Source organism: Chroicocephalus ridibundus, unplaced genomic scaffold, assembly GCF_963924245.1.
Source record: "Chroicocephalus ridibundus unplaced genomic scaffold, bChrRid1.1 SCAFFOLD_710, whole genome shotgun sequence".
Classification (NCBI taxonomy): domain Eukaryota; kingdom Metazoa; phylum Chordata; class Aves; order Charadriiformes; family Laridae; genus Chroicocephalus; species Chroicocephalus ridibundus.
Genome location: NW_026961216.1, coordinates 285 through 23,224, shown reverse-complemented (window position 1 = coordinate 23,224; position 22,940 = coordinate 285). Strand labels below are relative to the sequence as shown.

General features: G+C 69.1%; 1 protein-coding gene across 1 annotated transcript; it reads right to left on the bottom strand.

Moving 5' to 3' along the window:
* Window positions 1–345: 345 nt before the first annotated feature.
* On the bottom strand, window positions 346–22,620 carry LOC134509143 (pre-mRNA-splicing factor SYF1-like; the record flags this gene model as incomplete). The annotated part of the gene is made up of 11 exons (XM_063321624.1): window positions 346–442; window positions 1,854–1,980; window positions 4,144–4,315; window positions 6,529–6,651; window positions 11,328–11,518; window positions 13,395–13,557; window positions 14,676–14,789; window positions 15,781–15,912; window positions 17,423–17,554; window positions 19,032–19,151; window positions 22,447–22,620. Coding segments are annotated over 11 exons (1,545 nt in total), but the record flags the coding sequence as incomplete, so codon positions are not given.
* Between the last annotated feature and the right edge of the window lie 320 nt (window positions 22,621–22,940).

Genomic DNA, 22,940 nt, shown 5'->3' with positions numbered 1-22,940 from the left:
CCGTCTCCCCCCCCGTGTCCCCAATTTGTCCCCCCCCGATCTGTCCCCCCCCCCGTGTCCATATTCCTCCCCCCCACCCCAATTTGTCCCCCCCCGTGTCCCCCCCGTCCCCGTGTCCCCATTCCTCCCCCACCCCATCTGTCCCCCTGCCCGTGTCCCCCCCCGTCCCCCCCCGCCCCGTGTCCCCCCCATGTTATTCCCCACCCACCCAATCTGTGTCCCCCCCCCCCTCGTCCCCGTGTCCCTATTCCCCCCCTCCCCCCATCTGTCCCCCGCTCCGTGTCCGTCCCCATGTGTCCCCCCCGTGTCCCGCCCCCCCGTGTCCCCCCCCCGTGTCCCCCCCGCACCGTCGGGCTCGGGCTCGTCCTCGTCGCCCAGGTCGATCTCCTCGGGGTTCCCCTGCTGGGACAGGGCGGCCACGGCCTCCCGGGGGGCCTCCGCCCTGCGCCCGTCAGCACGGGGGGGCACCCGCGGGGGGGGGGTAACGGGGGGGGGGGGCACCCGCGGGGGGGGGTAACGGGGGCGGGGGGGGGAAGGGGGAAGCACCCATAGGGGGTGGGCACCCATGGAGGGGGTCACCCGTGGAGGGGGGTCGGGGGGGGGCACCCACGGTGGGGAGATGGGGGGGGTCACCCATGGGGGGGGGCGGGACAGAGACGGGCACCCACGGGGGGGGAGGGGGTGTTGAGGGGGTGTTGGGGGTGTGTGGGGGGTTGTTGGGGGGGGTGTTGGGGGGGGGTGTTGGGGGGGTTGGGGGGTGTGTTGGGGGGGGTGTTGGAGGGGGGTGTTGAGGGGATTGTTGGGGGGGTGTTGGGGGGTGTTGGAAGGGGGTGTTGGGGGGGGTGTGGGGGGGGTGTTGGGGGGTGTTGGGAGGGGTTTTGGGGGGGGTGTTGGGGGGGGTGTTGAGGGGATTGTTGGGGGGGTGTTGGGAGGGGTGTTGAGGGGGTGTTGGTGGGGAGTGTTGGGGGGGGGTGGGGGGGGGGTGTTGGGAAGGGTGTTGAGGGGGTGTTGAGGGGATTGTTGGGGGGGTGTTGGGGGGGATGTTGGGGTGGTGTTGGGGGGATGTTGGGGGGGGGTTGGGGGGGGTGTTGGGGGGGATGTTGGGGGGGGTGTTGGGGTGGTGTGTTGGGGGGGGGGGTGTTGGGGGGGGTGTTGGGGGGGGTGTTGGGGGGTGTTGGGGGGATTGTTGGGGGGGTGTTGAGGGGATTGTTGTTGGGGGGATTGTTGGGGGGGGTGTTGGGGGGATTGTTGGGGGGGTGTTGGGGGGGTGTTGGGGGGATTGTTGGGGGGGTGTTGGGGGGGTGTTGGGGGGATTGTTGGGGGGATTGTTGGGGGGATTGTTGGGGGGATTGTTGGGGGGGGTGTTGAGGGGATTGTTGGGGGGATTGTTGGGGGGGGTGTTGGGGGGATTGTTGGGGGGGGTGTTGAGGGGATTGTTGGGGGGATTGTTGGGGGGGGTGTTGGGGGGATTGTTGGGGGGGGTGTTGGGGGGGTGTGTTGGGGGGGGGTGTTGAGGGGGTTTTGGGGGGGGATGTTGGGAGGGGTGTTGGGGGGGGTGTTGGGGGGGATGTTGGGGGGGGTGTTGGGGTGGTGTGTTGGGGGGGGGGTGTTGGGGGGGGTGTTGGGGGGGGGTGTTGGGGGGGGTGTTGGGGTGGTGTGTTGGGGGGGGGGGTGTTGGGGGGGGGTGTTGGGGGGGGGTGTTGGGGGGATTGTTGGGCGTGTTGGGGGGATTGTTGGGGGATTGTTGGGGGGGTGTTGGGGGGATTGTTGGGGGGTGTTGGGGTGGTGTGTTGGAGGGGTGTTGGGGTGGTGTGTTGGGGGATTGTTGGGGGTGTTGGGGGGGGGGCACCCACCGGACGAAGAGGACCTTGTCCTTGCGGGGGGGCCCGTCGCGCTGGGCCTCGGCCGCCAGCTGCTCCGCGCGCTGCTCCAGCAGCTTCATCTCGTCCAGCCCGCTCTGACCCGGCGCCAGGTCCGACACTGCCGCGCGCCGCCGGCCCCCGGGGGGGCACGTGACGGCCGACGTCACCCTCACGTCGCCTCACGTGGGGGACGCGGCGCGGCCCCGCCCCGCCCCCGCCCCGCCCCGCCCCTCCCCGGGCTGCCCCCCAGGGTCCCCCCGCCCACCCCCACCCGGAGGCCCGGAGAAACTCCCGTGTCCCGTGTCCCCCCCCCCACGCCGGGTGTCCCCAGGTGTCCCCTCTTGCGTTGGGCGTCCCCGTGTCCCCGTTGGGTGCCCACGGGTGTCCCCCCCATGCCCACACTGGGTGTCCCCATCTCCCCCTTGGGTGTCCCCATGTCTCCCTTGGGTGCCCACAGGTGTCCCCATGTCCCCCCCATGCCCACACTGGGTGTCCCCATGTCCCCGTTGGGTGCCCACAGGGATCCCCGTGTCCCCCCCTGCCCACGTTGGGTGTCCCCATGTCCCCGTTGGGTGCCCATGGGTGTCCCCGTGTCCCCATGCCCACATTAGGTGTCCCCATGTCCCCATTGGGTGTCCCCATGTCCCCGTTGGGTGCCCACGGGTGTCCCCGTGTCCTCCCCATGCCCACACTGGGTGTCCCCATGTCCCCGTTGGGTGCCCATGGGTGTCCCCGTGTCCTCCCCATGCCCACACTGGGTGTCCCCATGTCCCCTGCCCATGTTGGGTGTCCCCATGTCCCCATTGGGCGTCCCCGTGTCCCCCTTGGGTGCCCACAGGTGTCCCCATGTCCCCCCCTGCCCACATTAGGTGTCCCCATGTCCCCCTTGGGTGTCCCTGTGTCGCCCCCCCCTGCCCACACCAGGTGTCCCCAGGCCTCCCCTCTTGCGTTGGGTGTCCCCGTGTCCCCGTTGGGTGCCCATGGGTGTCCCCGTGTCCCCATGCCCACACGGGGTGGCCCCATGTCCCCATTGGGTGGCCCCACCTCTGCCCACCCCCCACCTGCTCCCTGTCCCCATGGGTGCCCCCCACGCCCATGGGTGCTCCCCATCCCTGGGGGTGCCCCCCACCCGCTCCCTGTCCCCACGGTGCCCCCCATGCCCACGGGTGGTGCTCCCCACCCCCATGGGTGCTCCCCATGCCCGCCCCACAGATGCTCCCCGTCCCCATGGGTGCCCCCCACACCCACGCCTGCCCCCCACATGCTCCCCACCCCCACGGGTGCTCCCCATGCCCGCCCCCCAGATGCTCCCCATCCCCATGGGTGCTCCCTGTCCCCACGGGTGCCCCCAACGCCCATGGGTGGTGCTCCCCATCCCTGGGGGTGCCCCCCCCCCCGCTCCCCATCCCCATGCCCGTCCCCCCACCCACTCCCGTTCCCATGGGTGCCCCCCACGCCCATGGGTGCTCCCCATGCGCGCCCCCCAGATGCTCCCTGTCCCCATGGGTGGCCCCCCATCCCTGGGGGTGCTCCCCACCCGCTCCCTGTCCCCACAGGTGCCACCCACGCCCATGAGTGGTGCTCCCCACCCCCACGGGTGCTCCCCATGCCCGCCCCCCCCAGATGCTCCCCGTCCCCATGGGTGCTCCCCGTCCCCACGGGTGCCCCCCACGCCCATGGGTGGTGCTCCCCATCCCTGGGGGTGCCCCCCACCCGCTCCCCATCCCCATGCCTGCCCCCCCACCCACTCCCCATCCCCATGGGTGCCCCCCACGCCCATGCCCTCCCCCCACATGCTCCCCACACCCATGGGTGCTCCCCATGCCCACCCCCCAGATGCTCCCCAGTGTCCATGGGTGCCCCCCACGCCCATGGGTGCTCCCCACCCCTGGCGGTGCTCCCCACCCGCTCCCTGTCCCCACGGGTGCCCCCCATGCCCATGGGTGGTGCTCCCCACCCCCATGGGTGCTCCCCGTCCCCACGGGTGCCCCCCACACCCATGGGTGGTGCTCCCCATCCCTGGGGGTGCCCCCCCCCCGCTCCCCATCCCCATGGGTGCCCCCCCACCCGCTCCCTGTCCTCACAGGTGCCCCCCACGCCCATGAGTGGTGCTCCCCACCCCCACGGGTGCTCCCCATGCCCGCCCTCCCAGATGCTCCCCGTCCCCATGGGTGCTCCCCGTCCCCATGGGTGCTCCCCGTCCCCACGGGTGCCCCCCCCCGCCCATGGGTGGTGCCCCCCGTCCCCGCGGGTGCCCCCCCAGCCCGGGGGCGGCGCTGACCGGTGCCGGTGGCGTTGCTGTAGACCTTGAGCATCTGGGAGGCCATGAAGTTGACCTGGGTGTTGTAGGTGGCCTGGACACTGCGCTTGATGCGCAGCAGCTCCCGGATGGTGTCCTCGTTGCCGTGACGGATCTCAAAGTCCTTCCAGGTCTGCCAGAAGGTGGCCGTGATCTGCGGGGACACCGGGACACACACACACACACACACACACCGTCAGGGGAACACCCTCAGGGGACACCTCGCAGCGCTGCCTGGGGACGGCCCTGGCCTTGAGGACATCCCTGGTGGAGGACACCCATGTGGCCCTGGGGACATCCCTGGCCTTGGGGACATCGCTGGTGGAGTACACCCATGTGGCCCTGGGGACATCCCTGGCCTTGGGGACATCGCTGGTGGAGGACACCCATGTGACACCGGGGACATCGCTGGTGCTGGGGACATCCCTGGCCTTGGGGACATCTCTGGCCTTGGGGACATCCCTGGCCTTGGGGACATCCCTGGTGGAGGACACCCATGTGGCACCGGGGACATCTCTGGCCCTGGGGACACCCTTGGCCTTGGGGACATCCTTGGCCTTGGGGACATCTCTGGCACTGGGCACCCATGTGGCACTGGGGACATCCCTGGCCTTGGGGACATCGCTGGTGGAGGACACCCATGTGGCCCTGGGGACATCGCTGGTGCTGGGGACATCCCTGGCCTTGGGGACATCTCCGGCGCTGGGGACATCTCTGGCCTCAGGGACATCCCTGGCCTTGGGGACATCCTTGGTGGAGGACACCCATGTGGCCCTGGGGACATCCCAGCACTGGGCACCCATGTGGCACTGGGGACATCCCTGGCCTTGGGGACATCGCTGGTGGAGGACACCCATGTGGCCCTGGGGACATCACTGGCCCTGGGGATATCCCTGGCCTTGGGGACATCTCTGGCCTTGGGGACATCCCTGGCCTTGGGGACATCCTTGGTGGAGGACACCCATGTGGCCCTGGGGACATCACTGGTGCTGGGGACATCCTTGGCCTTGGGGACATCCTTGATGGAGGACACCCATGCGGCCCTGGGGACATCCCAGCACTGGGCACCCATGTGGCACCGGGGACATCTCTGGCCCTGGGGACACCCTTGGCCTTGGGGACATCTCTGGCACTGGGCACCCATGTGGCACTGGGGACATCCCTGGCCTTGGGGACATCCCAGCACTGAGCACCCATGTCGCACCAGGGACATCTCTGGCACTGGGGACATCCTTGGCCCTGGGGACATCCCTGGTGGAGGACACCCATGTGGCCCTGGGGACATTACTGGTGCTGGGGACATCCCTGGCCTTGGGGACATCCTTGGTGGAGGACACCCATGTGGCCCTGGGGACATCCCAGCACTGGGCACCCATGTGGCACCGGGGACATCTCTGGCCCTGGGGACACCCTTGGCCTTGGGGACATCTCTGGCACTGGGCACCCATGTGGCACTGGGGACATCCCTGGCCTTGGGGACATCCCAGCACTGAGCACCCATGTCGCACCGGGGACATCTCTGGCCCTGGGGACATCCTTGGTGGAGGACACCCATGTGGCACCGGGGACATCGCTGGTGCTGGGAACATCCCTGGCCTTGGGGACATCTCTGGCACTGGACACCCATGTGGCACCGGGGACATCCCTGGCCTTGGGGACATCCCTGTGGCCCTGGGGACAGCCCTGGCGCTGCCCCATTGAGCCCCGCCCCACTGGGTGTCCTCCTGCCCCATTGATTCTCCCCCCATATCCCCTGGGTGTCCTCCTGCCCCACTGATTCTCAACCTGCCCCGCCGCCAGCCCCACTGGGTGCCCTCCTGCCCCATTGATTCTCCCCCCCACCCCCCTGGGTGTCCTCCTGCCCCACTGATTCTCAACCCCCACCCCACTGGGTGTCCTCCTGCCCCATTGATTCTCCCCCCCACCCCCCTGGGTGTCCTCCTGCCCCACTGATTCTCAACCTGCCCCGCCGCCAGCCCCACTGGGTGCCCTCCTGCCCCATTGATTCTCAACCCCCACCCCCCTGGGTGTCCTCCTGCCCCACTGATTCTCAACCCACCCCCCGCCAGCCCCACTGGGTGCCCTCCTGCCCCATTGATTCTCAACCCCCACCCCCCTGGGTGTCCTCCTGCCCCACTGATTCTCAACCTCCCCCCCCGCCAGCCCCACTGGGTGCCCTCCTGCCCCATTGATTCTCAACCCCCCCCCCCGGGTGTCCTCCTGCCCCATTGATTCTCAACCCCCCACCCCCCTGGGTGTCCTCCTGCCCCACTGATTCTCAACCCCCACCCCCCTGGGTGCCCTCCTGCCCCACTGACAGCCCCCCCCCCCCAGCCCCCCCGGGTGCCCCCCGGCCGTGGGGCTCACGCGGGGGTCGCAGATCTGGGAGCAGTAGGTGTAGATGGCGCGGGCCCGATCCACCTCCCCCAGCTTGCACTCCATGTCGGCGAAGCGCAGGCACAGCTCCCGCGCCGCGTCGTCACCCAGCACCTGCGGCACCCGCGGGGGACGTCAGCACCCACGGGGGACATCCACGGCCCCAGGGGACACCAGCACCCACGGGGGACATCTGCACCCACGGGGGACATCAACAACCTCAAGAGATGTCAGCACCTATGGAAGGCCATTGGCACCCACGGGGGACGTTCTCAACCCCAGGGGACACCAGCACCCACGGGGGGGCATCAACAACCTCAAGAGATGTCAGCACCCATGGGAGGCCGTTGGCACCCACGGGGGACATCAGCACCCATGGGGGATGTTCTCAACCCCAGGGGACGTCGGCACCCATGGGAGGCCATTGGCCCCCACAGGGGACGTTCTCAACCCCAGGGGACACCAGCACCCATGGGAGGACATCAGCACCCACGGGGGACATCAACAACCTCAAGAGATGTCAGCACCCATGGGAGGCCATTGGCACCCAGGAGGGACATCAGCACCCATGGGGGGACGTCAACAACCCCAGGGGACGTCGGCACCCATGGGAGGACATCTGCACCCACGGGGGACATCCATGGCCCCAGGGGACACCAGCACCCACGGGGGGACATCAACAACCTCAAGAGATGTCAGCACCCATGGAAGGCCATTGGCACCCACGGGGGACACCAGCACCCATGGGGGACATCAGCACCCATGGGGGGACGTCAACAACCCCAGGGGACACCAGCACCCACAGGGGACACCAGCACCCATGGGGGGGACATCAACAACCCCAGGGGACATCGGCACCCATGGGAGGCCATTGGCACCCAGGGGGGACATCAGCACCCATGGGGGAACGTCAACAACCCCAGGGGACGTCGGCACCCATGGGAGGACATCTGCACCCACGGGGGACATCCATGGCCCCAGGGGACACCAGCACCCATGGGGGGACATCAACAACCTCAAGAGATGTCAGCACCCATGGAAGGCCATTGGCACCCACGGGGGACATCAGCACCCATGGGAGGACATCAGCACCCATGGGGGGATGTCAACAACCCCAGGGGACGTCGGCACCCATGGGAGGCCGTTGGCACCCACGGGGGATGTTCTCAACCCCAGGGGACATCAGCACCCATGGGAGGACATCAGCACCCACGGGGGATGTTCTCAACCCCAGGGGACACCAGCACCCACGGGGGGACATCAACAACCTCAAGAGATGTCAGCACCCATGGAAGGCCATTGGCACCCACGGGGGACACCAGCACCCATGGGGGACATCAGCACCCATGGGGGGACGTCAACAACCCCAGGGGACACCAGCACCCACAGGGGACACCAGCACCCATGGGGGGGACATCAACAACCCCAGGGGACATCGGCACCCATGGGAGGCCATTGGCACCCAGGGGGGACATCAGCACCCATGGGGGGACGTCAACAACCCCAGGGGACACCAGCACCCACAGGGGACACCAGCACCCATGGGGGGGACATCAACAACCCCAGGGGACATCAGCACCCATGGGAGGCCATTGGCACCCACGGGGGACGTTCTCAACCCCAGGGGACATCAGCACCCATGGGAGGACATCTGCACCCACGGGGGACATCCACGGCCCCAGGGGACACCAGCACCCATGGGGGGACATCAACAACCTCAAGAGATGTCAGCACCCATGGAAGGCCATTGGCACCCACGGGGGACACCAGCACCCATGGGAGGACATCAGCACCCATGGGGGACATCAACAACCCCAGGGGACATTGGCACCCATGGGAGGCCGTTGGCACCCACGGGGGATGTTCTCAACCCCAGGGGACACCAGCACCCACGGGGGACATCAGCACCCATGGGGGACATCAGCACCCATGGGGACATCCACAGCCCCTGGGGACATCAGCACCCCCAGGGGACGTCAGCGCCCACAGGGGACATCCCAGGTCCCCACGTCCCCTTGGTCTCCCCCCATTCCCACGCCCAGGCGGTGTCCCCGGTCCCCCATCCCCACACCGTGTCCCCACACCATCCCCAGTGTCCCCTGTCCCCACGCCCACACGGTGTCCCCAGGTCCCCACACACACACGGTGTCCCCAAGGTCCCCACACCCACATGGTGTCCCCTTGTCCCCATGCCTACACAGTGTCCCCAAGGTCCCCACACCCACGTGGTGTCCCCACACCCACAGTGTCCCCAAGGTCCCCATGCCCTTGTAGTGTGCCCTTGTCCCCACACCCACACGGTGTCCCCTTGTCCCCATACCCACATAGTGTCCCCAAGTCCCCACACCCATGTACCGTCCCCAAGTCCCCACATCCCCACAGTGTCCCCTTGTCCCCACACCCACATGGTGTCCCCAAGGTCCCTGTGCCCACGTAGTGTCCCCTTGTCCCCACACCCACACGGTGTCCCCTTGTCCATGTGGTGTCCCCTTGTCCCCCACACCCCCCTGGTGTCCCCTTGTCCCCACACCCACAGTGTCCCCTTGTCCATGTTGTGTCCCCTTGTCCCCACACCCACACAGTGTCCCCAAGGTCCCTGTGTCCACACAGTGTCCCCAAGTCCCCACACCCACAGTGTCCCCTTGTCCATGTTGTGTCCCCTTGTCCCCATGCCCACACGGTGTCCCCAAGGTCCCCATGCCCACACAGTGTCCCCTTGTCCCCACACCCACAGTGTCCCCAAGGTCCCCGTGCCCATGTAGTGTCCCCTTGTCTCCACACCCACACAGTGTCCCCAAGTCCCCACACCCACAGTGTCCCCTTGTCCATGTTATGTCCCCTTGTCCCCACGCCCACACAGTGTCCCCTTGTCCCCGTGCCCACACGGTGTCCCCTTGTCCCCACACCCACATGGTGTCCCCTTGTCCCCACACCCACATGGTGTCCCCTTGTCCCCACACCCACAGTGTCCCCAAGGTCCCCGTGCCCATGTAGTGTCCCCATGTCCCCACGCCCACACAGTGTCCCCAAGTCCCCACACCCACAGTGTCCCCTTGTCCATGTTGTGTCCCCTTGTCCCCACACCCACATGGTGTCCCCTTGTCCCCACGCCCACACAGTGTCCCCAAGGTCCCCGTGCCCATGTAGTGTCCCCTTGTCCCCACACCCACATGGTGTCCCCTTGTCCCCACGCCCACACAGTGTCCCCAAGGTCCCCGTGCCCATGTAGTGTCCCCTTGTCCCCACACCCACATGGTGTCCCCTTGTCCCCACGCCCACACAGCGTCCCCAAGGTCCCCGTGCCCATGTAGTGTCCCCTTGTCCCCACACCCACATGGTGTCCCCTTGTCCCCACACCCACACAGTGTCCCCAAGGTCCCCGTGCCCATGTAGTGTCCCCTTGTCCCCACACCCACACAGTGTCCCCAAGTCCCCACACCCACAGTGTCCCCTTGTCCATGTTGTGTCCCCTTGTCCCCACACCCACACAGTGTCCCCAAGGTCCCCTTGTCCATGTTGTGTCCCCTTGTCCCCACACCCACACAGTGTCCCCAAGGTCCCCTTGTCCATGTTGTGTCCCCTTGTCCCCACACCCACACGGTGTCCCCAAGGTCCTCGTGCCCATGTAGTGTCCCCTTGTCCCCACACCCACATGGTGTCCCCTTGTCCCCACACCCACAGTGTCCCCAAGTCCCCACACCCACAGTGTCCCCTTGTCCATGTTGTGTCCCCTTGTCCCCACACCCACACGGTGTCCCCAAGGTCCCCATGTCCATGTAGTGTCCCCTTGTCCCCACACCCACACAGTGTCCCCAAGTCCCCACACCCACAGTGTCCCCTTGTCCATGTTATGTCCCCTTGTCCCCACGCCCACACGGTGTCCCCTTGTCCCCGTGCCCACACGGTGTCCCCTTGTCCCCACACCCACATGGTGTCCCCTTGTCCCCACGCCCACACAGCGTCCCCAAGGTCCCTGTGCCCATGTAGTGTCCCCATGTCCCCACACCCACATGGTGTCCCCTTGTCCCCACACCCACACAGTGTCCCCAAGTCCCCACACCCACAGTGTCCCCTTGTCCATGTTGTGTCCCCTTGTCCCCACACCCACACGGTGTCCCCGAGGTCCCCATGCCCATGTAGTGTCCCCTTGTCCCCACACCCACACAGTGTCCCCAAGCCCCCACACCCACAGTGTCCCCTTGTCCATGTTGTGTCCCCTTGTCCCCACACCCACACGGTGTCCCCAAGGTCCCCGTGCCCATGTAGTGTCCCCTTGTCCCCACACCCACATGGTGTCCCCTTGTCCCCACGCCCACACAGTGTCCCCAAGTCCCCACACCCACAGTGTCCCCTTGTCCATGTTGTGTCCCCTTGTCCCCACACCCACACGGTGTCCCCAAGGTCCCCGTGCCCATGTAGTGTCCCCTTGTCCCCACACCCACATGGTGTCCCCTTGTCCCCACGCCCACACAGTGTCCCCAAGTCCCCACACCCACAGTGTCCCCATGCCCATGTAGTGTCCCCTTGTCCCCACACCCACATGGTGTCCCCTTGTCCCCACGCCCACACAGCGTCCCCAAGGTCCCCGTGCCCATGTAGCGTCCCCTTGTCCCCACACCCACATGGTGTCCCCTTGTCCCCACACCCACACAGCGTCCCCTTATCCATTCCCCCCCCACCTCCGCAGCCTCCCCGCGTCCCCCCCCGCCCCCGCCCCCCGCCGGCGTCCCCAAGGTCCCCAGGCGTTGCGCGTCCCCGCGTCCCCGCGTCCGTCCCTCCGTCCCCCTCACCTCGATGGCCTTCTGGTAGATGGGGCGGGTGTGGGTGACGCCGTAGAGCTCGGCCGCCCGTTTGATGTAGATGTTGAACATGTCGTGGCGCTGGGCGGGCAGGACGGCGCGGGTGGCGCGTTCGTACACCCCCATGGCGTGGCGCGCCAGCCCGAACTCCTCCTCCAGCCGCGCGTACAGCAGGTAGATGGCTGCGGGGGGCAACAACACCCCCCCCCCCGCAACACACACCGTCAGCACCCGCCCCCCCCACCCCCGCTCACCTCGGGGCACCCAAGGGTGCCCAGCGGGGATGGGGACGGGGACAAGGATGGGGAGTCCCCATGGGAGACCTTGCCCGGGTGGGGGCCCCCAAGGGTGCCCAGTGGGGGGGGGAACCGGGGGGGGGAGCCCCCATGGGACACATTGCCTGGGGGGGGGCCCCCAAGGGTGTCCAGTTGGGCGGGGGGAGCCCCCATGGGACACCTTGCCCGGGGGGGGGCCCTAGTGGGTGCCCAGTGGGGGGGGAACCAGGGGGGGGAGACCCCATGGGAGACCTTGCCCGGGGGGGGTGCCCCCAAGGGTGCCCAGTGGGGGGGGGAACCGGGGGGGGGAGACCCCATGGGACACCCTGCCTGGGGGAGGGCCCTGGTGGGTGCCCGGGGGGGATGAGGAGCCCCCATGGGACACCTTGCCAGGGGGGTGCCCCCAAGGGTGTCCAGCGGGGGGGGGGAATGGGGATGGGGAGCCCCCATGGGACACCTTGCCCAGGTGGGGGCCCCCAAGGGTGCCCGGGGGGGGGATGGAGAGCCCCCATGGGACACCCTGCCCGGGTGGGGGCCCCCAAGGGTGTCCAGTGGGGGGGGGGAACCAGGGGGGGGAGCCCCCATGGGACACCTTGCCCGGGGGGGGGCCCTGGTGGGTGCCCAGTTGGGGGGGAACCAGGGGGGGGAGACCCCATGGGACACCCTGCCCGGGTGGGTGCCCCCAAGGGTGTCCAGCGGGGGCGGGGGATGGGGATGGGGAGCCCCCATGGGACACCTTGCCCGGGGGGGGGGCCCTGGTGGGTGCCCAGGGCGGGACGAGGAGCCCCCATGGGACACCTTGCCCAGGTGGGGGCCCCCAAGGGTGCCCAGTGGGGGGGGGAACCGGGGGGGGGAGCCCCCATGGGACACCTTGCCAGGGGGGTGCCCCCAAGGGTGCCTGGGGGGGGACAGGGAGCCCCCATGGACACCCAGGGTGGGGGGTGAGGGGGGGCTGGGGGCTCTGGTGGGTGCCCAGGGGGTGCCCAGGGATCTCCACAGCCCCGCCAGCCCCACAACCACCCCGACACCCACCCCCACCACCACCCCACAGCCCCGCCAGCCCCACAACCACCCCGACACCTACCCCTGCCAGCCCCACACCCGCCCCACAGCCCTCCCAGCCCCACAACCACCCCAACACCCACCCCACAGCCCTGCCAGCCCCACAACCACCCCGACACCTACCCCTGCCAGCCCCACACCCGCCCCACAGCCCTCCCAGCCCCACAACCACCCCAACACCCACCCCTGCCAGCCCCACACCCGCCCCACAGCCCCGCCAGCCCCACAACCACCCCGACACCCACCCCCACAACCACCCCACAGCCCCGCCAGCCCCACAACCACCCCGACACCCACCCCCACCACCACCCCACAGCCCTGCCAGCCCCACAACCACCCCGACACCCACCCCTGCCAGCCCCACACCTACCCCATAACCACCCCGACACCCACCCCCACAACCGCCCCACAGCCCTGCCAGCCCCACAACTGCCCCGACACCCACCCCCACGACCGCCCCACAGCCCTGCCAGCCCCACAACCACCCCGACACCCACCCCCACCACCACCCCACAGCCCTGCCAGCCCCACAACCACCCCGAAACCCACCCCTGCCAGCCCCACAGCCCTCCCAGCCCCACAACCACCCCAACACCCACTCCTCAGCCCCACAACCACCCCGACACCCACCCCCACAACCACCCCACAGCCCCGCAACCACCCCGACGCCTTGCCAGCCCCCCTTGCCCGCCCCCACATCCCCCCCCGCCCCGGGCCGTACTCTTGGCGTATTTTGGGGGGCAGCCGTCCAGCGCCTGCTCGAAGAGGTCGCGGGCCCGCTCCAGCTTGCGCCCCCCGTAGCGGGCGACGAACTTGCTGAGGTAGGTGTGCCAGATGTCCGCCACGTTGGGCCAGCGGAACAGCGCGATGCCGCGCTCGTAGGCCTGGGAGGGGGGGAACGGGGGGGGGGACACACACGCCGTCACCCCCCTACCCCCCTCCCGCCATCGCTGCCACCCCCCCCCACCTCTGCCACTGCTGTCACCATCCCCCCCTCCCCCGGGCCACCACCAGTCCTCTCCTGCCACCGGCGGCCCCTCGGCCCAGGATGGGGGCGCCCCCCGGTGTCCCCACCCCCACCCCCCCCCCCCGGATACGGGGTCCCCGGGGTGTCCCCAGCACCCTCCACAGCCCGGGGGGTGCCCAGTGTCGTCCCCCCCCCCAGCCCATGGGGTGTCCCCCGGGGTGTCCCCAGTGCCCCCCCGAGCCCACGGGGTGTCCCCAGGGTGGCCCCATGGTGGCCCCAGCGGCGCCCCCCAGCCCAGGGTGTCCCCGGAGTGTCCCCAGGGTGCCCCCATGATGTCCCCAGCGGCCCCCCCCAGCCCAGGGTGTCCCCGGGGTGTCCCCAGGGTGTCCCCATGGTGCCCCCAGCGGCCCCCCCCAGCCCAGGGTGTCCCTGGGGTGTCCCCGGGGTGTCCCCATGGTGTCCCCAGCGGCCCGCCCCAGCCCAGGGTATCCCCGGGGTGTCCCCAGGGTGTCCCCAGCCCCCAGCCCGGGGTGTCCCCGGAGTGTCCCCAGGGTGTCCCCAGCAGCCCCCCGAGCCCAGGGTGTCCCCAACACCCCCCCCAGCCCGGGGTGTCCCCATGGTGTCCCCAGCAGCCCCTGCCAACCCAGGGTGTCCCCGGGGTGTCCCCAGCGGCCCCCCCCAGCCCAGGGTGTCCCCGGGGTGTCCCCAGGGTGTCCCCAGCCCCCAGCCCGGGGTGTCCCCGGAGTGTCCCCAGGGTGTCCCCAGCACCCTTCCCATGGTGTCCCCAGCACCCCCCCCCAGCCTGGGGTGTCCCCAACACCCTTTCTGTGGTGTCCCTGACACACTCTGCAGCCCAGGATGTCCCCGAGGTGTCCCCAACACCCTTCCCATGGCATCCCCAGCACCCCCTCCCAGCCCGGGGTGTCCCCAGCACCCTCCCCATGGTGTCCCCAGCGCCCCCCCCAGCCTGGGGTGTCCCCAGGGTGTCCCTAGGGTGTCCCCAGCACCCTGCCCACCGTGGGACCCCCCCCCGACCTTGAAGCTCTCCTCGAAGTAGCCGTGCTCCTCCAGGAAGAGCCCGTAGTTGATGACGATCTGGGGGGTGGCGATGCGCAGGTCCAGGATGCGGTCGTACACCGCCTTGGTGGACTGGGGGGGGGACAGGGGGGGTCAGCACACCCGGGGACGGCACCCCCCGAGGGACAGCGGGGTGACAGGGTCGGGGGGAAGGTGCTGGGGGCATGGGGAGGGGACGCGGTGGCCCCCAGAGGGGACACGGGGGTGCCAAGGGTGGGGGAGAAGGGGACAGGGACACCCCCAGGGGACAGCGGGGGGGGGGCAGCACGCCCCCCGGCCCCCCCAGGGGACAGCGGGGTGACAAGGAGGGGGGGACAGCACCCACTCCCAGCCCCCCCAGGGTACAGCGGGGTGACAAGGGGGGGGTGGAAGGGGACAGCGGGGTGACAAGGGTGGGGGTCAGCACCCACTCCAAGCCCCCCCAGCGGATGGCGGGGTGACAAGGGGGGGGTGGAAGGGGAGGGGGGCACCCCCAGGGGACAGCGGGGTGACAAGGGGGGGTGGAAGGGGACGGGGGGACCCCCAGGGGACAGCAGGGTGACAAGGAGCGGGGGGCAGCACCCACCCCCAGCCCCCCCAGGGGATGGCGGGGTGACAAGGGGGGGGTGGAAGGGGACGGGGACACCCCCAGGGGACAGCGGGGTGACAAGGGGGGGTTGGAAGGGGACGGGGACACCCCCAGGGGAGAGCGGGGTGACAAGGGGTGGTTGGAAGGGGACGGGGACACCCCCAGGGAACAGCGGGGTGACAGGGTTGGGGGGGGGGGAAGATGCTGGGGGCATGGGGAGGGGAACGCGGTGGCCCCCGGAGGGGCCATGGGGGTGCCAAGGGTGGGGGAGAAGGGGATGGGGACACCCCCAGGGGACAGCGGGGCCAGCGGGGGGGACACACAAGGGGCTGACATGGGGGGGGGGTTTGGGGAGCGAAGAGGCCCAGGCTGGTGGGGGGGGCAGCCCCAGAAGACGGGCGAGGGGGGTGCGGGGAGGGACCCCACAGGGGGTTGGGGACACCGAGGGTGGGGTGGGGGGGGGGGACACGCTGCCGGGGGGGGGACGTCACCCACCTGGAAGGTGCCCAGGCTCTCCTCCAGGTCGGCCAACATGGACCAGACCTTGAGGGACTTGTAGAGGCGGTTCTGGACGGGCTCCGTGGAGTCGAAGTACTCGGCCCTCTTGGCCGGCAGCGCCGTGGCTTTCTGCGGGGGGGGGGGGGACACACGACACATGACACACAGCGGGGGGGTGTCACCCGTGTCCCCATACAGTGTCCGTGTCCGTCCCCCCCCCCCCCCCATCTCCCTTTTCACCCTCTCAATGGGGATTATGGGATTCAGGCGCCCCCTGAGGGGACAAAGACGCCCCGTGGGGGGACAAAAACACCCCTGAGGGGACAAAAAAGCCCCGTGGGGGGACAAAAAAGCCCCACGAGGGGACAAAAACACCCCCGAGGGGACAAAAAAGCCCCACAAGGGGACAGAAACACCCCCGAGGGGACAAAAAAGCCCCGTGGGGGGACAAGGACACCCCATAGGGGGACAAAAACACCCCTGAGGGGAAAAAAAGCCCCGTGGGGGGACAAAGACGCCCCATGAGGGGATAAAAACACCCATGAGGGGACAAAAACACCCCTGAGGGGACAAAAAAAGCCCCATGGGGGGACAAAGACGCCCCATGAGGGGACAAAAACACCCCTGAGGGGACAAAAACACTCCTGAGGGGACAAAAAAAGCCCCGTGGGGGGACAAAGACGCCCCACAAGGGGACAAAAAAGCCCCATGGGGCGACAAAGATGCTCCATGGGGGGACAAAAACACCCCTGAGGGGACAAAGACGCCCCATGAAGGGACCCAGACACCTCATTTTGGGACACAGATGCCCCATAAGGGGACCCAGCGTCCTGGGAGGGGACCCAGCTGTCCCATTTGGGGACCCAGTTGACCCGTGAGGGGGACACAGATGCCCTGCGAGGGGACCCAGGCATCCCGTGAGGGGACACGGATGCCCCATGAAGGGACATAGCTGTCCTGTGAGGGGACACGGGCACCCCACGAGGGGACACAGACGCCCCGTGAGGGGACCTGGGCGCCCCATGAGGGGACACGGATGCTCCGTGAGGGGACCCAGGTGCCCCATGAGGGGACACGGATGCCCCGTGAAGGGATATGGATGCCCCGTGAAGGGACACGACCACCCTGTGAGGGGACCTGGGCACCCCATGAGGGGACACAGATGCCCCATGAAGGGACACGGATGCTCTGTGAGGGGACCTGGGCGCCCCATGAGGGGACATGGATGCTCCGTAAGGGGACCCAGGTGCCCCATGAGGGGACCCAGACAAGCCGTGAAGGGACCCGGGCGCCCTCTTTGGGGACACGGCTGTCCTGCGAGGGGACCCAGGCACCCCATGAGGGGACACGGATGCCCCATGAAGGGACACGGACACCCTGTGAGGGGACCTGGGCACCCCATGAGGGGACACAGATGCCCCATGAAGGGACATGGATGCCCCGTGAGGGGACCCAGGTGCCCCATGAGGGGACACAGATGCCCCGTGAAGGGACCCAGATGCCCCGTGAGGGGACCGAGATGCCCCATGAAGGGACACGGCCACCCTGTGAGAGGACCCAGATGCCCCGTGAGGGGACCCCAGCCAAGGCGTGAAGGGCCCCGGGCGCCCCGGCTGGGGACAGGGCTGTCCCCACGCACCCGCAGGATGCGCAGCGCCTCCTCGTAGTTGTGGTGCCGCAGCTCCATCTCCCCGAACTCGCACCAGACGGCGGCCAGGTCCTCCACCTGCCGGAACCGCACCCGCGTGGCCTTGCTCAGGATGGTGCGGGCCTGGGGGGGACACGGGGGACAGTCAGGGCTTGGGGACGCAGGGGGACAGGCAGGGTCTGGGGGGGACGCACGGGACAGGCAGGGTTTGAGGACATCGGGGACAGGCAGGGTTTAGAGGGGACACGGGGACAGGCAGGGCTTGGGGACACAAGGAGACAGGCAGGGCTTGGGGACATCGGGGACAATCAGGGTCTGGGGGGGACACGGGACAGTCAGGGCTTGGGGACACAGGGGACAGTCAGGGTCGGGGGGATCGGGGGGACAGGCAGGGTCTGAGGGGACACAGGGGACAGTCAGGGCTTGGGGACATCGGGGACAGGCAGGGTCTGGGGGGACGCAGGGGACAGTCAGGGTCTGGGGACATTGGGGACAGGCAGGGTCTGGGGGGACACAGGGGGACAGTCAGGGCTTGGGGACATTGGGGACAATCAGGGTCTGGGGGGGACACAGGGGACAGTCAGGGCTTGGGGACACAAGGAGACAGGCAGGGCTTGGGGACATCGGGGACAATCAGGGTCTGGGGGGGACACAGGTGACAGTCAAGGTCTGGGGGGACACAGGGGGACAGGCAGGGTTTAGAGGGGACGTTGGGGACAGTCAGGGTTTGCAGGGGACATGGGGACGCTCGGGGCTTGGGGACACACAAGGGGACAGTCGGGGCTTGGGGACACAGGGGACAGCCAGGGTCGGGGGGATGGGGGGGACAGGCAGGGTCTGAGGGGACACAGGGGACAGTCAGGGTCTGGGGACATCGGGGGACAGTCAGGGTCTGGGGACATTGGAGACAATCAGGGTCTGGGGGGACAGTCAGGGTTTAGAGGGGATGTTGGGGACAGTCAGGGTTTGGGGGGGACACGGGGACGCTCGGGGCTTGGGGACACACAAGGGGACAGTCAGGGCTTGGGGACACAGGGGGACAGTCAGGATTGGGGGGACACAGGGTGACAGTCAGGGCTTGGGGACATAGGGGACAGGCAGGTCCTGGGGGGGACACAGGGGGACAGGCGGGGTTTGGGGACATCGGGGACAATCAGGGTCTGGGGGGGACACAGGGGGACAGGCGGTGTTTGGGGACATCGGGGACAGGCAGGGCCTGGGGGGGACACAGGGGGACAGGCAGGGTTTGGGGACATCAGGGACAATCAGGGTCTGGGGGGGACACAGGGGGACAGGCGGGGTTTGGGGACATCGGGGACAGGCAGGGCCTGGGGGGGACACAGGGGGACAGGCAGGGTTTGGGGACATCGGGGACAATCAGGGTCTGGGGGGGACACAGGGGGACAGGCAGGGTTTGGGGACATCGGGGACAATCAGGGTCTGGGGGGGACACAGGGGGACAGGCGGGGTTTGGGGACATCGGGGGCAATCAGGGTCTGGGGGGACAGCGGGGTGTGAGGGTTTGGGGGGTGGGGGGGGTGACAGGGTGAGGGTTGGGGGTGTCCCCGGTGGAGGGGACAGGGGGGTCCCCCCCGCTCACGTCGTCCAGCTGCCCGTTGTCCTCGTAGAAGCGGGCGAAGGCCACCCAGAGCCCGTGGGGACGCCCCGTCGCCTTGAAGGGGTCCACGGTGCGGACGGCCTCCGTGTAGGTGTGGATGATCTGGGGACACCGGGGGGGACGGGGACACGTGGGGACACCGCCGGGGACACACACACCCCCCTCCCTGGTGTGCACCCCACTGTCCCCACGCGTCCCCCCCCGTAACCCTGGAGGGTCCACACCAAGGGCGTCCCCGTGTCCACCCCGCTGTCCCCATGCGTCCCCGTGTGCACCCCGGTGTCCCCATGCGTCCCCATGTCCACCCCAGTGTCCCCATGTGTCCCCGTGTGTCCCCGTGTCCACCCCACTGTCCCCATGCGTCCCCGTGTGCACCCCGGTGTCCCCATGCGTCCCCATGTCCACCCCAGTGTCCCCATGTGTCCCCGTGTGTCCCCATGTCCACCCCACTGTCCCCATGTGTCCCCATGTCCATCCTGGTGTCCCCATGTCCACCCCACTGTCCCCATGTGTCCACCCCAGTGTCCCTGTGTCCCCATGCGTCCCCACGTCCACCCCACTGTCCCCATGTGTCCCCGTGTCCACCCCGGTGTCCCCATGCGTCCCCATGTCCACCCCACTGTCCCCGTGTCCCCATGTGTCCCCATGTCCACCCCACTGTCCCCATGCGTCCCCGTGTCCACCCCACTGTCCCGGTGTCCCCATGTTTACCCTGGTGTCCCCATGCGTCCCCATGTCCACCCTGCTGTCCCCATGCGTCCCCGTGTCCACCCCAGTGTCCCCATGCATCCCCTTGTCCACCCTGGTGTCCCCATGCGTCCCCATGTCCACCCCAGTGTCCCGGTGTCCCCATGCGTCCCCATGTCTACCCCGGTGTCCCCATGTCCACCCCAGTGTCCCCGTGTGTCCTCATGTCCACCCCGCTGTCCCCATGTGTCCCCATGCCCACCCCACTGTCCCCATGTCCCCCCCACTGTCCCCATGCGTCCCCATGCCCACCCCATTGTCCCCATGTGTCCCCGTGTCCACCCCAGTGTCCCCATGTCCCCATGTCCCCCCCACTGTCCCCATGCATCCCTGTGTGTCCCCATGCATCCCCGTGTTCACCCCAGTGTCCCCCTGTGTCCCCGTGTGCCCCCATGTCCACCCCGGTGTCCCCATGTCCCCATGTGTCCCCATGTGTCCCCATGCGTCCCCGTGTGTCCCCATGTCCACCCCGGTGTCCCCGTGTGTCCCCGTGTCCCCCTGCATCCCCATGTCCACCCCCTGCACTCCCCTTATGCGTACCCCGATGTCCCCAGGTGTCACCACCCCTGTGACAAGCGGGTGCCCCCCCCCCCCCCCCGAGCCCCAGCCACCCCAGTGTCCCCAGGTGTCCCCCTGTGTGTCCCCATATGCGCACCCGGGTGTCCCCACTCGTCCCCCTACACCCCCCCCCGCTGGCCCCACGTGTCCCTGCTGTGGGCACTCTGGTGTCCCCTCTGCGCACCCCAATGTCCCCGGGCATCCCCTCACACCGCCACCCGTGTCCCCACATGTCCCCCCACACCCGCTCGTGTCCCCAGGTGTCCCCCTATGCCTGTCCGTGTCCCCACGTGTCCCCTTACACCCACCCGTGTCCTCACACGTCCCCTCACACCCACCCGTGTCCCCACGTGTCCCCTCACACCCACCCATGTCCCCCTGCCACCTGTGTCCCCACATGTCCCCTCATGCCCACCCATGTCCCCCTGCCACCCGTGTCCCCATGTGTCCCCACGTGTCCCCTCACACCTGTGTCCCCCCACACCCCCATGTCCCCAGATGTCCCCCTGCCACCCGTGTCCTCACACGTCCCCTCACACCCACCCGTGTCCCCCTGCCACCCGTGTCCCCACGTGTCCCCCCACACCCACTCGTGTCCCCAGGGGTCCCCCTATGCCTGCCCATGTCCCCACGTGTCCCCTTATGCCCGCCTGTGTCCCCGTCACCCGTGTCCTCACACGTCCCCTCACACCCACCTGTGTCCCCTCACACCCGTGTGCCACTGCCACCCATGTCCTCACACGTCCCCTTACACCCACCCGTGTCCCCCTGCCACCCGTGTCCCCATGTGTCCCCTCACACCCACCCATGTCCCCATGGCCTGTGTCCCCACGTGTCCCCCCACACCCACTCGTGTCCCCAGGTGTCCCCCTATGCCTGCCCGTGTCCCCACATGTCCCCTTATGCCCGCCTGTGTCCCCGTCACCCGTGTCCTCACGCATCCCCTTACACCCACCCGTGTCCCCTCACACCCGTGTGCCACTGCCACCCATGTCCTCACACGTCCCCTTACACCCACCCGTGTCCCCACATCTCCCCTCACACCCACTTGTCCCCCCAGGTGTCCCCCTATGCCTGCCCGTGTCCCCATGTGTCCCCTGCCACCCGTGTCCCCACGTGTCCCCTCACACCCACCAGTGTCCCCATCACCCATGTCCCCACGCGTCCCCTCACACCCGTGTCCCCCTGCCACCCATGTCCCCAGGTGTCCCCTCACACCCGCCCATGTCCCCCTGCCACCCGTGTCCTCACATGTCCCCTCACGCCCACCCGTGTCCCCCTGCCACCCGTGTCCCCACCTGTCCCCTCACACCCACCCGTGTCACCTGCCACCCGTGTCCCCATATGTCCCCTCACGCCCACCCGTGTCCCCTCACACCTGTGTCCCCCCACACCCCCATGTCCCCAGATGTCCCCCTGCCACCCGTGTCCTCACACGTCCCCTCACACCCACCCATGTCCCCCTGCCACCCGTGTCCTCACACGTCCCCTCACACCCACCCATGTCCCCCTGCCACCCGTGTCCTCACACGTCCCCTCCCACCCATGTCCCCCTGCCACCCATGTCCCCACCTGTCCCCTCACACCCACCTGTGTCACCTGCCACCCGTGTCCCCATATGTCCCCTCACGCCCACCCGTGTCCCCTCACACCCACCCATGTCCCCATCACCCGTGTCCCCACGCGTCCCCTCACACCCGTGTCCCCCTGCCACCTGTGTCCTCACGTGTCCCCTTACACCCACCTGTGTCCCCTCACACCCGTGTCCCCCTGCCACCCGTGTCCCCACCTGTCCCCTCACACCCACCCGTGTCCCCACGTGTCCCCTCACACCTGTGTCCCCCCACACCCCCATGTCCCCAGATGTCCCCCTGCCACCCGTGTCCTCACACGTCCCCTCACACCCACCCGTGTCCCCGCCACCCGCGTCCCCACGTGTCCCCCCACACCCCTCCGTGTCCCCACGCGTCCCCCCAGCCCCCTTCCCAGCGCCCCCACCCCCAGCCGCGCCCTGCCCCGTCTCCGAGCGTGCGTGTGTGTGTGTGTGTGTGTGTCCCCCCCCGCGTCACCCCGTGTCCCCGCGCGTCCCCACCTGCTCGGGGCGGCCCTGGTAGAGCTGGACGCGCTTGTGCCACTCGTGGACGTTGTGGGGGTTCTGGCGCAGCAGGACGCTGTTGAGCAGCAGCGGGCGACGCGCCATCAGCTGCTCGAAACGCGCCAGGCGCAGCTCCAGCTCCACCTCCTCTGGGGACACGGGGACACGGCGTCAGGGACACCCCGCCCAGGGGACGAGGATCCCCCCCAAGGGGGTGACGGGGTGTCGGGGGTGCGGGGACAGGGAGTCAGGGGAGCAGGATCCCCCCGGGGCACTGGGTGTCCCCCAGGACGGGTGACAGGGTGTTGGGGACACTTGGGGACAGGGCGTCAGGGACACCCCACACAGGGGACGAGGATCCCCCCCAAGGGGGTGACGGGGTGTCGGGGACATGGGGACAGGGAGTCAGGGGAGCAGGCCCCCCCCAGGGCACTGGGTGTCCCCCAGGACGGGTGACAGGGTGTTGGGGACACTTGGGGACAGGGCGTCAG